The 14,356-nt window shown below is 45.6% G+C and overlaps 1 protein-coding gene across 3 annotated transcripts in view; it reads left to right on the top strand.

Moving 5' to 3' along the window:
• The window catches only part of cttnbp2 (cortactin binding protein 2), a 203,115-nt gene that overhangs the window by 152,071 nt on the left and 36,688 nt on the right, over positions 1 to 14,356 (top strand). For all 3 annotated transcript variants that reach the window (XM_038780086.1, XM_038780088.1, XM_038780087.1), the window contains 2 exons: positions 7,129 to 7,215; positions 9,507 to 9,606. In XM_038780086.1, coding sequence (XP_038636014.1) covers positions 7,129 to 7,215; positions 9,507 to 9,606 — 187 coding nt within the window. The remainder of the gene's footprint in view (positions 1 to 7,128; positions 7,216 to 9,506; positions 9,607 to 14,356) is intronic.

Genomic DNA, 14,356 nt, shown 5'->3' with positions numbered 1-14,356 from the left:
GATCTGGCAAGTGAAGATAATAGTGAAGGGGAGCATATTTTTGAAACAAAAACCTGCACTGGATTTCATTCCCTCTTCAATAATCATCGGTTTTGAATAATTAAGAGTCTTAATAAAAAAACTTTTGGGAAAAGTTTCCGTCAGTGTTGTGGATATTGGGACACATAAAGGCCCATGGTAGTTGGCAGAGGGACAAGTGGCAGAGAGACGATGAGCAATAGTTTTTTCTGAACTGGAAGAAGCAATGCTGTGGATTGGAGTAGGATGGTTGCATTTCCTGATGTATGTTAATCACCTGGACTTGAGTGTGGAGGGCCCAATTTCAAAACTTGCAGATGGCACACAACTTGGAAGTATTGTGAACTGTGAGGGAGATAATGATAGACTTCCAAGTGGACATAGAGGGGCGGATGGAATGAACAGACAGGCGCTGCTGGCATTTCATGCAGATAAGTGGAAAGTGATACGTTTTGGTCAGAAGAACAAGGAGAAGAATTATAAAGGAATGGATACAATTCTAAAGGGAGTGCAGGAGCAGAATGGCCTGAAGGTTTATGTCGTAAACCATGGTCGGGATTCTCCGCCAACCGGCGGGGCGGGCAACTCCGGTGCGAGGAGTGGCCTGAACCACTCTGACATTGGGCCGCCCCAAAGGTGCAGAATCCTCCGCACCTTCAGGGACTAGGCCCGCGCCAGAGTGGTTTGCGCCACGCCGGCCGGCGTGGAAGTGGCTTGGCGCCATGCCAACCGGCGCCGAAGGGCCTCCGCCAGTTGGCGCATGCACAGTAGGTCCTTCTCCGCGCCAGCCATCGTGGACCGTTACACTGGTCGGCGCGGAGGAATAGAGCGCCCCCCACGGCATAGGCCCGCCCGCGGATTCGTGGGCTCCAATCGCGGGCCAGACCACCGTAGGGACACCTCCCGGGGCCAGATCCCCCGAGGACCCCGGAAGCCGCCCGCGGAGCCAGGTCCCGCTGGTAAGTGCCTGTTGTAATTTACGCCGGTGGGACCAGCCGTAAACGGGAGGCCACTCGGCCCATCGCACGCCGGAGAATCGCCGGGGGTCCGCTGCAAACGGCCGGCAACCGGAGGGCCGCGATTCCCGCCCCTGCCAATTCCCCCGCGCCGGAGAATTCGGCAGCCGGCAGGGGCGGGATTCAGGCCCCCCCCCCCCCCCACCGGCAATTCTCCAACCCGGCAGGGGATCGGAGAACCTGCCCTGTGTTTTTTTTAAAGGGAAAATTATTAGTGCTGCGAGACATTTTATTTTGAACCATTTGGTATTTTGAATCATTAGCATTGCTGGAATTCTATTATGCAATAGTTTATTTACTTAATTCTAGCCTATTAAAACACAAATAACTGAAAACTTTACTTAATAATCTAGACCTGGGTGTACAGGGCACGATTAAAAACAAAATGAAGATGATGCAAGACTTGGAAGTATTGTTAACTAGGAGGACAGTGATAGACGTCTAGAGGAGATAGACAGGCTGGTGGAATGGGCAGACGAGTGCCAGTTGGAATTTAATATAGGGAGAGGATGAGGGAGGAAATTTTGCGTAGGGAGGAGGGGAAGAATGGAGCATGGAAGGGTGGCGAGAAAGAATGTGTGGTGGCAGAGAAACGAGGCAGGAGCGGGATGTGTAGAAGTATGGAGGATTTGGGGGGTGGAATGGAGAGGGGAGTAAGAGTGGAATTGGGATGAGAAATGGGCGGGGGGGGGGACTGAGGAAGGACGCGGGTTGGATTCTTACCGACTTTCCCAGGTTATTGAAAAGCATGTGTGAAGCAGCCTCTGGCAAGGTGCATTTAAATACAGGGAGTGAATCCTGTGGTCAGGAGCTAGCTAGGGTTGAGGAGCTGTCATCCAGCAAAAGCCGCTAGTGATTCCTCAGATCATAGACTCCATGATTGACTAAATGAACAAGGTACCAGCAGGTCAGTGCAAAATATTGTTTACCTTTGAGCCATCTCTCTCTTTCCACCCCCTCCACCCCAGCTTTACTCCAGAGCCAATACCATAAACAAATACAAGTGCAAAATACATGCTGCAATTTTGAATAGTTTTAGAAAAAGAGCCAATATTCAGCAGATCTGGAAGCATCTGTGCAGAAAGAAACTGAATGACTTCAGCTCCATGACCTGAAGATACGTTCTGGAAAAATACTGGAGAGATGCACCAGTTAGCAGCATATCCACGCTGGGCTAAGTTACATCTTTGTAAACAATCTTCATGGAAACATCTCGGTAATAAATTTGTGCTTTTAGAATGGACTTCGGTACCTAAACAGATCTCCAGAACTGCCTTATCTTGACCATGCAGTTAGTCAGCCACTGATCAGACAAATACAGTATACGGAGCCCAAAGTTAGCCATAGTAATGAAAGATGATGCCCCACTCCCACATACACAGTGGGTGCAGGTTACCTGACTCAATACTGGAATCAGACCCACGAAACAACGTGGTAAATCCTTGTTCCTGTTGCAAAGCCTAACCCGAACAAGCTTTTCCTGTTAATCACTCATTGCTTTGATGATGGTGGCAGGAGGGAAAGTGAAACCGTTATGGCCAGTTTTTGGCCAATCCAAGAGTGTATGTAACTTTCGGACCAAGAATGCAAAATTGGCAGGGAAAAGTGTGCGCAAAAATGTAAGGACACTGGTTTAAACCTGCTGATAGAGCTCGGAGCCTGTTTTACTCCCCGGGCGGAGGGGTTACATTGCCTGGAACTGGGGTAGCCATTCGGCCAGTTTGACACTGGGCAATTCAGGTACTTTATCGCTTGTCTAATATCAGCTACCTTTATGACCGTTATGACCGTTACTTTTATTTTAGGGTCACTTAACAATGCCCAGATCCACGGAGACTCACCTCATACCGTGACACTGCGATGGACCACATAAGGGAGAGAGATAGAGCGCGGGAGAGAGCAGTCAATTAGAGAAGTTAAAACAGGAACTTTGTGCTTTCATTTCAAAATCTGCAGCTCTGAAGTACAAAAATAAAGGGGAGAAAACTGAAAATATGTCAGTGGGAAGGGGTTTAGATAAAACTTTCAGCTCCAAAGAAGATTCAGAGCCCGCGACCGTTAACTCGAGCTTCCCTTCTCCACCATACTACAGGGTCTGCTCAGTCTCTGCAGCAGTTTCCATTTTTAATGTTCTCCTTTCTATATTTTATTTGTTTCACTTTTGTTTCTTTCTTGTTTTTGTCACCTGCTCCGGTTTTACTTGTGTTTGGTTTATTTCAAGTTTTATAAATAGCATCATGAGGAATCGAGCAGATACGCTGCTTAGTATCTCAGAGCATCCCATCAGGAACCAGGATCGAAGTGGCAATCCGATGCAGATTGCCACTCCCAGGACATTCAGGCCCAATATTTTCGTAACAATTAAATTACTCCAAAAAAGTAAAAAGTCATTTAAATTTTTTTTAAAGCTCCTGTGATATATTTTTCCACATGGTTAACTCTCAATAATGTCCCGGAGATTAATCTTGACTCTAGGACAATCCGGGAAGGTTGACAAGCCTCATACACATGCACAATGTTCTCACATTATTATTCTTGCTAAAGGTACTAACTGACCTGTGTATGTTCTGCATTTCCTGCTTTTATTTCCTCTATATTGTTTTCTGTTTCATCTTCGTAGTTGATTGATCAATATTAAGCACTTAATGTATCAATAATATGACTCCCAAATTAACAGAAGCCTCACCACCAAATCCTTTCTTAAAGTTAAATAGTTACAAGAAAAAATATTCCGTTTTATCCATTTCTGTGCTAAAACCATCAGCAATAGTTTCAAACCTGTGCTTTCAGCCCAAGCCTGAAGTCTTTATCAGATGACCGCATACATTATGGAAATGTTGGAAAAAGAGAAAGACAGCAGCATATCAACATATAATCCAGTCATACAGAAGAAGATAATAGGGGTTGAATGATCTGCCAACTACTCACTGGAAGACTGATAGATGATATAAAAGATCATCTGTGTGATGATTGAGAAGCATTAGCGGCACAATAGAATATTATAAAAGATGGCAGATGAAAAGGCGACAATGAGTTTCAACACAATCAAAAAGACAAATGGGGGAAAAAAAGGGAAAAATTGCAAAACAAGACTTGCTGAATGGTGTTAGTGTGCTGTGTTGAATAGTAAATGTTCGGCTTGATACTGGAAAAAGGCTGCAAGACTCCTACGGAGCTTCCAAACCTGAATTTGAGTATTAGTCAAGCGATGTTTGATCATGTGAAACAAATATTATTGCATTTACCCTATAAAGTTGGGCGGCATGGTGGCACAGTGGTTAGCACTGCTGCCTATGGCGCTGAGAACCCGGGTTCAAATTCCAGCTCTGCGTCACTGTCCATGTGTAGTTTGCATATCTCCCCGTGTCTGCGTGGGTTTCATTCTCCCCCCCCCCCCCCCCCCTAACCACCACCCCCGGCTGCTGGAAAACTGGAGCATCCCACGGAGAATCCAGCTCCGTATGTCTGAAATTAATCAAGTTAGTTGCTCCATGAAACATTACTGCACTGGCACAACAGGAAACAAAGCCAGCAACATAAAGATGAGCAATGCAAAGGCAGAGCTCATACTAACTATAATTGATGAGCCAGCAGCCCGGAGGGTTTCCCCATGACGTGGGAAACCCCATTGACCAGCCGGCAAAACGGAGCATCGCGCCGGAGCGGTGAAATAGAAATGTGGCACAGCGGGGCAGAGAATCCAGTCCCTGGGGATTGTCTTATGAAAAGAGATTGAGCAGTTTAGACCTAAACAATCCAGAGCTTAGAAGAGTAAGAGGAGATCTGATTGAGGTATGTAAGATTAAAAAGGGGATTGACGAGGTAGAGCAGATGTTTCCTCTTGTGGGGCAATCGAGAACGAGAGGCCATAGTTTGGTGGAAACAGGGGCGATAGTGACGTTTAACGGGCATCTTGTCAAATACATGATTAGGATGGGAATAGAGGGATACGGGCCCCGGAAGTGTAGAAGGTTTTAGGTTAGACGGGCAGCATGGTCAGGCTTGGGGGGCCGAAGGGCCTGTTTCTGTGCTGTACTTTTCTTTGTTCTTTGTTTATTTTAGGATGAGGGGTGGCAGATTTAAAACTGAGATGAGGCGAAATTACTACTCTTAAAGGATCGTGAATTTGTAGAATTCACTAACCCAGAGTGTGGTGGATGCCGGGACATTGTGTAAATGTAAGGAGTGGATAGGTAGACTTTTAATTAGTAATGGGTTGAAGGGTTATGGAGAGCAGGCAGGAAAGTGGAGTTGAGGCCGAGATGAGATCAGCCATGATCACGTTGAATGGCGGAGCTGGATCAAGGGGCTGAATTGCCGACCCTCGCCTCTAGTTCTTATGTTCTAATGAAATCACCCAAGTTTTGGTATATGTGCCAATATAAGGAACCAATATTATTTGATTGGACCGCCGACGAGGGCAGGAAATCTCATGGGAATCAGGAAATTCACACAGAGCGTGAACCTCATTTAAATAAATTTAAATTTGTTTCAATGTACCTAGCCCCTCCCCCTCTGAGGGCCAATTATTCACCACTCACAAAATAGTGAAACCTCCTGGATGTTATGCCTGTGAGTTTTGCATCAGGTTGCACCAGGCGTGTGGCAACTGAGGAGATCCCTCTAGGGCAGCAGATGGAGTGGAGGGGCCAACGCCCCCTGACAGGTTGCAGCGCCAGGGGTGGACCCTAGTGGGAGACCCAACCTGGTTGGGGATGGGGGAGGTGGGGAGGGAAGAGATATGTGCAGTTGGCGGGCAATAGCGCGGACATTGGAGAAGAGGAGTGGGGGGTGCTGCGATGAACGTCGGTGGGGGATGTGCCGGGGATGATTGTCGGTGAGGACGGCAACAGCCCCCAAGTGCCGGGGGCCATTGCATTGCGGTGATGGTCGGGGCGCCTATCAAAGATGGCACCCTAATCCGTGTGAATCTGGTTCTCGTCTCCAAGAGCCTCCGCCTCTCCCACGTTATTATTATAATCATCCATTACCCTCTTGACTGCCTTGACTGAATCCACTTTCACCAAACTTCCAGGCAGTATATTCCAGACCTGAACCACTCATAGAATTTACCGTGCAGAAGGAGGTCATTCGGCCCATCGAGTCTGCACCAGCCCTTGGAAAGAGCACCCTACTTAAACCCACGCCTCCACCCTATCCCAGTAACCCAACCTAACCTTTTTGGGCACTATGGGGCAATTTTGCATGACCAATCCACCTAACCTGCACATCTTTGAACTGTTGAAGGAAACTGGAGCGCCCGGAGGAAACCCACACAGACACGGGGAGAACGTGTAAAGTCCACACAGTCAGTCACCCGAGGCCGGAATTGAATCCGAGTCCCTGGCTCTGTGAGGCAGCAGTGCTAAACACTGTGCCACCATGCCACCTTTGTGTGAAGAAGATCTTCAGGGAACTGATCTTAAATGCTCGTGAAATATATAAGCATTGAAAGATGATTTAGAAAGCATTTTGGACAAATAGAAATTCAGAAATGCAAGATGTTTTCAAACATCTAGCATGGTTTTTGAGGCTTTACTCTTTGTGTTAAGTGTCATATTGTATGGTCATCATACATGTGTATTCCATTGCTGCCTTTTTATTTCAAAGTTTCTTATTAGTGCAGCATACATATTTAATATATTTCATAAACTGTAGTGTCTTTGTGACATCTGGGAATCCCTGTCAGGAGACATTTTTCCCACCGTGCAGTGTGGAGCATGCTTAAATGTATTAGTGAAAAAAATCTTGGAAGGTTTCCAGCATTTCTCTTTGTCCTTTTCGTGTCTGCTGAAAATGGCTGTTTAACACAATCATATTGTGCATACCAATTGCTGCTCTCGAGGCACTAAGATGCATCGGTGGAAAGCTGAAAAGGGAGAATTTGGTAGGGTTCAGTCTGACAAATAGAATTCACCTGAAATCAATTTGTGCTTGCATTCAGTGAACCTGTGCATTCACACCATTTTAATTGTTTTTATTTCAGTTAACTCTCTTAATCTTTGCATGTCGTTCAGGTCAGCACCTTTTCGTTAAATTACTGCTGATCTTTTGTCCGATTGTCTGAACATTTTTTTGAAATTGTTGTCGACAGGTTGAACAGTATCATAATGTCATTTTTCACGGGCCTGTGGGAAGTTGCCAAGATCATATTGCACATCAAATAGCAAATGGAATTAAGGTAAAGAAGTTCTCTAACTAGTATTCGCTATTGGTTTTAAGCATTTTATATCCTGACGTGTCCACAGTTACCCTTTCTGTAATGGCCTGGCATATTTAGGCAGTATTAAAAATTTTATTTTGAAATCTGGGTGCAGAGTCCCCTCTTTCTTCCCCAACCCGCTCAGTCGAAGCATTTGAAACCATCACCACGAGTTAACAGACATTAAGAACTGTGCTCACAGGAGGGTAGATCTGCACCCCTCCCAACAAAGTTTCTGGTCCCTGTGGAACCACTTATTCCATGTTTTGTCACGATCCATTTTGAATATGCTGGTCATCTCTGATGTTGGACATTGATAATGTTTCCAGGTGAAGCAGGATCTGAGCGGTGTGTGAATTCGAGCCATGGCTCGCAGGTGTAATTAAATCTTTTTAAAGTTATGCATTCTGTCACTTCATCGGTGTTTCCATTGCAACTATTATATCCAGATTTAATGTTAAACTGTTTGTCGAATTGTTGGCTCAAGAGTCTCGGCTAGGTTGCGTTGTTTATTTCAGCGCAATTTTCCTGGAATCGAAAAAAAAATACAAAAAATCGGGGAATTTTGGGCGCAGGTGACATTCATCTCAGTTTCTGCCATTTTCTTTTGCGCTTGTTTTTAAAAAAATAAGACAGTAGAGTACGAAACGACTAGGGAAGGAGATCTGGCATCCTTACCTGGTCTGGCCTAAATGTGAATCCAGACCAACATCAATGTGGTTGACTCTTAAATGCTCTCTGGATGGCCTCTGTTCAAGGTCACTGAGGGATAGGCGATAAATGCCAGTTCAGCCAAAGGCACCCGCATCCCGTGGTTGAATGTTTTAAAAACGGGTTAGCCCCATCCACAATATTGACCATGCCCCAGACCTAATTAATCACCATTGCACACTTCTGCATAAATTTGCAGGCCTTTGAGCAATTTCTTAAAATTAATCACGGTTTGAAAACTTTTGAATGCAATCTTTAAAAATCTTGCCAAGAACTTGCCTGCATCTATAAACTAACAGATAGTTCTGGATGGTTTTATAAAAAAGAACGTTCATGGGATGTGGGCATCACCGGCTCTGCCAGCATTTATTGCCCATGCCTAATTGCCCTTGAGGGGGCAGTTAAGAGTCAACCACATTGCCATGGGTCTGGACTCACATGTAGGCCAGACAAGGTAAAGACAACAGGTTTCCTTTTCTCAAGGACATTTGTGAACCAGATGGGTTTTTACGACAATTGACGATGGCTTCTAATTGCAGATTTTTATTGAATTCAAATTTCACCATCTGCATTGGCGGGCAGCACGGTAGCACAAGTGGCTAGCGCTGTGGCTTCACAGCGCCAGGGTCCCAGGTTCGATTCCCCCCTGGGTCACTGTCTGTGCGGAGCCTGCACGTTCTCCCCGTGTCGGCGTGGGTTTCCTCCGGGTCCTCCAAAGACGTGCTGTTAGGTGGATTGGCCATGATAAATTGCCCTTAGTGACCAAAATAAAGGTGAGATGGGGTTATTGGGTTACGGTGATAGGGTGGAAGTGAGGGCTTAAGTGGGTCGGTGCAGACTCGATGGGCTAAATGGCCTCCTTCTGCACTGAATGTTGTATGTCTATGTCTCGTACCTGGGTCCCCAGAGCATTACTCGAGATCTCTGGTGTTGCTAGTCCTGTGACAATACCACTGCCTCCCCGATCTAGTTATTTAAAAGTTTCGAAGTGTTGCGCAGGTTGTGACATAACTTGGGGGAGAAACATTTCTTAAAACCAGTAGTTTGCACCGAATCCAAAATTGAACTTGAGGCCTCTACGTTCTAATTATGCATCTGGTCTGTGGTGGTTACTTGCAGATCCTTCCCTAGTGACCGGTGTAACAGCAAATGGAAAGTGCTGACGAGTTGCTTCTGGACAGTGGCATTAGCTGCTGTGGCAGGAGAAAGGGAAATAAAATTAATCATAAACACTCGTGGCTATGGGGTGTTGGGTCCCAAGTATACATTCTTGACGATGCAAGAGCTCAAATGTGTCACACAGATTTTAACCATCTTCTGAACCAGGCATTGATGTGTTATTCGAGATATGTTGCATTTGGAAGGGATTAAAGTGCATATTCTGCATTATATGGATTTGCAGCTGTTTTTATAAAAATTCTGATCAGGCCACTGGATCTAAAATCCATCGCCACCAAAGGGAAAATGGCAGTGAAGACTTGAAGTGGGGGGTGGTATTTGTGTCTCTCTTGGCTGAAGTTTGAAGTTAATTAGTCGACATTTCGCAATTCTCTCCGTAGCACAAACTAGAAGCTGTTGGTTCCAGCTGTGAAATCATACAAATTGAGATGGAAACAAGTTCATCAAAGGACCAGCTGGTGGAGCTGTTTATTCAAAGTGGTAAGTGATCCATAATTGGGTCTGTAGAAATGAGAAGCTGCCAAGTGGAGCCTGTTGGGTATGGCCGTGTTTATTTTTTTTAATGAAGATGTTTGCCAACAAAAGGATTCCGTGAGAAATGTCTACTTGTTTGTAGAAATTCAACCCGTAAAGTTTAGCTGCTAAATATATTTATGTATTTTTTAAAATATATAATATACATTCTTTTGTGTTACTTGCACTGCAGCACAGTGGTTAGCACTCTTGTTTCGCAACTCCAGGGTCCCAGGTTCAATTCCCACCTTGGGTCACTGTCTGTGAGGAGTCTGCACGTTCTCCCCGTGTCTGGGTGGATTTCCTCCAGGTGCTCCGGTTTCCTCCCACAGTCCAAAGATGTGCAGGTTAGGTGGATTGGCTGTGCTAAATTGCCCTTCAGTGTCCAAGAAGGTTACCATGGGTTAAGGGGATGGGATGGAGGTGTGGGCTTGGGTAGGGTGCTCCTTCCAAAGAGCTGGTGCAGACTTGATGGGCTGAATGGCCTCCTGCGCTGTAAATTCTATGAGATGCATATGTATAAAACTAAACCTGCATTGAAATTATAGTCTGAAGCAGAATCTTATTTATCTAAGGGTAAAGGTAGCGTTCAGACTTGGATTAATGGTACTACTCTTGCTTCTAAATGAGAGAGAGAATTTAATCCAAACTGAGACCCCCATAGTATACTCGGGTTGCTGCCCAATAGGTAAGACTTGCTCGGGTGCCATTTACCCACTCAGGTGGGTGTAAAAGATTATATGTTGCTGTCAAACAAAAGCCGTTGTCCCGGCCAACGTTCTTCCCTTAGCCAGCACCACCTGAAGCAAACTGACTGGCATTGATCTCATTGCTGGCTGTGGGACCTTGCTTTGTTTTCTTACACCATGACGGTGACTACGCTTTGTAAATATAAGTCATTGGCACAATGAATATTTTCCAACATTTGCTGTTGTTAACCGGTCCGGCATCGTCTGTGGAGAGAGAGAAACTTTTATGAAAGAACATCAACCCGAAGGGTTAACTCTTGTTTCTTTCTCTGCAAATGTTGCCAGCCCCACACAGCATCACTGGAATACGTAGAAATTGTAGCACCTCTAACATTGTAAATTTCTGACGCGACACCTTGTGCGAGGGAGAGGCTGACTGAATTGGCACTGATAGTTTGGCAAAGTGTGTAAAACAAAAAGTTGTAAAGTTAGCTGGCAACGCACGTTATGATCACTGTAAAGACCAGTAATGCTTTAATTTCCCCCAAACTTTGGTATTACTGAAAGAATAAAGCAACAAGGTTCAGGCTTTGAATCAAAAGAATTTCACCGCACAAAAATCCGAGAACTGGAATGCCAATAAATATAGCTGAAATAGTCAGTTATGTTGAAGGTATTAAAAGTACAGTTCTAAACACTACTTCAACCTGACGTCTTTACTTTCCTTCTGCAACCATTTGACTTGCGTCCCAAAAAACTCAAGTCAGATACTTAGCAAAAATTGGAAGATTAACCGCTCAGTCTGAGTATTGTTTCAAAGAATCATTTAAGGGGTAAGATTTCTTGGAAAGTTTTCAAACCTCCTTCCGCCTCACGGTTATGGACTCCCTGTTCACTCGTGTCTTGGGTAGAGCCACCTCTGGTCAAAAAACTCCTGGTTCTAATATTCTTAGACTGTTGAAGTCTCACATCTGAAACACACTCTCTCTCTCTTTTCTCAGTTTGGCTATCATAGACCAAATCAGTGTGAGGAGTACTTCAGTTATCGCAAACATGTTTCAACACTTTTGGCCGGCGCACGGAATTTCAACTGCACTCTGGGAAATGTTTCCTGCAGCAAGTTTACTGTAAACTAAAAGAACTAAAATCCTCCTCGAGACCAGAGCCGTACCCACAATCTGCTCCCCTCATAATTAACGTCTTGCTGACCCCTTCACTATGGTTTATTTCCCAGGCATTCTAGGTCTCATGATCATTGATGGATAGAACATACAGTGCAGAAGTAGGCCATTTGGCCCATCAAGACTTCACTGACCCACTTAAGCCCTCACTTCCTCCCCCCTCCCCCAATAGCCCCTCCTAACCTTTTTGGACACTGAGGGCAATTTAGCATGGCCAATCCACCTAACCTGCACGTCTTTGGACTGTGGGAGGAAACCGGAGCACCCGGAGGAAACCCATGCAGACACTGGGAGAACGTGCAGACTCCGCACAGTGACCCAGTGGGGAATCGAACCTGGGACCCTGGCGCTGTGAAGCCACAGTGCTATCCACTTGTGCAACCGTGCTGCCCAAAACAAAGAAACAAAGATGCTTTACCAGAAAATATCTCCTGGAGGAACCTAGTTCTTAAAGGGACCCCAATATATAATATAGGCCTGCATTTTGTACACTCCCCACGATGGGTGTTTAGGCAGGGTGGCGTGTAAAATAGAAGGAAAGCAATTCCCTCGGAGTTCCAACCTGCCTTGATCTTGCCGTGGTTTTGCACTGGGATGAGAATGAAATCAGATGGGCTGACTGCTCTGGGCCCTTAAGTATTATTTTCCACTTAAGGGCTCTTTCCCACCCAGTCTCCATTTTTAACAGGCAAGGCTCCAACAGAATCCTCTTTTAACTTCAGGCACCTCATCACCACCTATCACCCCTCCCTCCCAGCTTCATCCCCAGTGCCCCAATCATCCACTTTCCACCTCTGTCACACCCCATCCTTGAGACCCCAAAACCTACCTTGACATCCAGTCCTGGGACTTGGGATCTATCACTTACATGCACTTCCTCTTTTGTCTGCTGCAGTTCCTGCCGCTGCAGGGACTAGATAGTTGCTGGCCAATCCGATTGAGAGCAGCTCTCTAAGGCGGACTTCCTCCCGAGTGAGGGGTGGGAGTCCTGCCTGCAGCCAGTTGGCACTAATTCGAGCTGTGGGCAGATAGAGTTGGCAGGGATCTCTTCCCCACTGCCTCTTTGGGTGGCAGTAAGAGAAAGCCGGCCATCCAGAATATTCTGGCCAGAGATTTTATTCCCAAAAATACATAGGCCGTCGCGAGGTTCAAGAGATTTCGAAAGAAAGGACAGGTCAGTAATAAGCAGGCACAAGGGCAGAATTTAATGTAGGCAATGGGTTGGGAGAGAAGTGGAGGGGATTTGCCTGCAGACTGGAGAACCGGCAAAGACCTCGCGTTGGCTCTTTTTGGGGTAGACCCGCCAAATTAGGTGCCAGCACTACTGGGCAGCGATGGCCCTTCTCCAGAATCTGGTTTCCTGCCCAGCAAGAGCTGTTGGTCAAAACAGAGACTGTCAGCTCATTGTTACATGGCATTGCCGCCAAGGAGCTGGTGGCTGCTGCCAGCAATATGCCCACCTGACGCCATGGATCACTGGTGAGTGATGGCAGGAGTAGAATCGTGGGGTGAGGTCACCGGGGGGGGCTCACAGCAAGAACAGGGGTGTTGTTCTCAATGGGCATTCACCCCTGACTCTTCTCTTCTGCCCCCCCCCCCAATCATTTATACCAAAAAGAATAAAACAAAGAACTCCCATAATATTCGATAGAATATAGTTGCCATTTCAAGCTGTTTGATTCTTGAAACATAAAGGGCTCAAGGTTATTCAATGGTATGAAATTGAGTTTTCCCTATTGAGATACAGCATCGTCTTTGATATGAGTGAATTATGCGGCCTGTGGTTTAGCAGTGCTGGCTGAAATCGGTACAGTTACAACTATACGTGATTTGCTCCTGAGAGCAAAGATCATTCTCTTTTTACATTCGCTTAATGTGGCAAACACTACAAACCAGAAATGAAAACAGAAAGTGTTGCAAATACTCAGCATGTCCGGCTTCAGACGAAAGGCACAGACCTGAAATCATTAACTACCTCCCTCTCTTACAGATGCTGCCAGACCTATAGATTTCATAGAATTTACAATGCAGAAGGAGGCCATTCGGCCCATCGAGCCTGCACCAGCTCTTAGAAAGAGCACTCTACCCAAGGTCAACACCTCCACCCTATCCCCATAACATAGTAACCCCACCCAACACTAAGGGAAATTTTGGACATGAAGAGCAATTTATCATAGCCAATCCACCTAACCTGCACATCTTTGGACTGTGGGAGGAAACCGGTGCACCCGGAGGAAACCCCTGCACACACAGGGAGGATGTGCAGACAGTGACCCAAGCCGGAATCGAACCTGGGACCCTGGAGCTGTGAAACAATTGTGCTATCCACAATGCTTCCGTGCCGCCCTACTGAGTATTTCCAGCATCTTCTGTTTTTATTTCATCTTGAGTATTAGCTGGTGCCTGCTCTTGCAGGTTTTTGAAGCCAGAAAAGTGAGGGAAAGGAAAGTGATACAAGCTACTACAATTCTGTGGCAAACCACTGGAAAACTACAGGAGAGCACCCTCCCGTTTTATTACCATAAAGGTTGAAAACTGGTCCAGAAAACTAAACCTGCTCGTGGTTAAAACCTATGCTTAAACTCGAGAAGCAAAATTACACTGCCAGTTCAAATTAAGCAGTTTTGGTGGGCAGAAAAATCCAATTTCTCCATAAGATTTGGTATAAATTGCAGATTGATTCCACAAATTTAAAGTTAAGACTATGTCGGGTTTGCTTTGAGCATCTGACTGTTGGGTCTTAATACTTTGATACATACTCTTGGAGAGAAATGTTTTGTATTCTATGTTAAATCATTACATTTTATCGTCGTCTAATTTGAATCACAGCAGGTGTATCAAGTGCTC

The sequence above is a fragment of the Scyliorhinus canicula genome, chromosome 20, assembly GCF_902713615.1.
Source record: "Scyliorhinus canicula chromosome 20, sScyCan1.1, whole genome shotgun sequence".
Classification (NCBI taxonomy): Eukaryota; Metazoa; Chordata; class Chondrichthyes; order Carcharhiniformes; family Scyliorhinidae; genus Scyliorhinus; species Scyliorhinus canicula.
The sequence above is the reverse complement of the archived record's forward strand: the minus strand, read 5'-3'. Positions and strand labels throughout refer to the sequence as shown.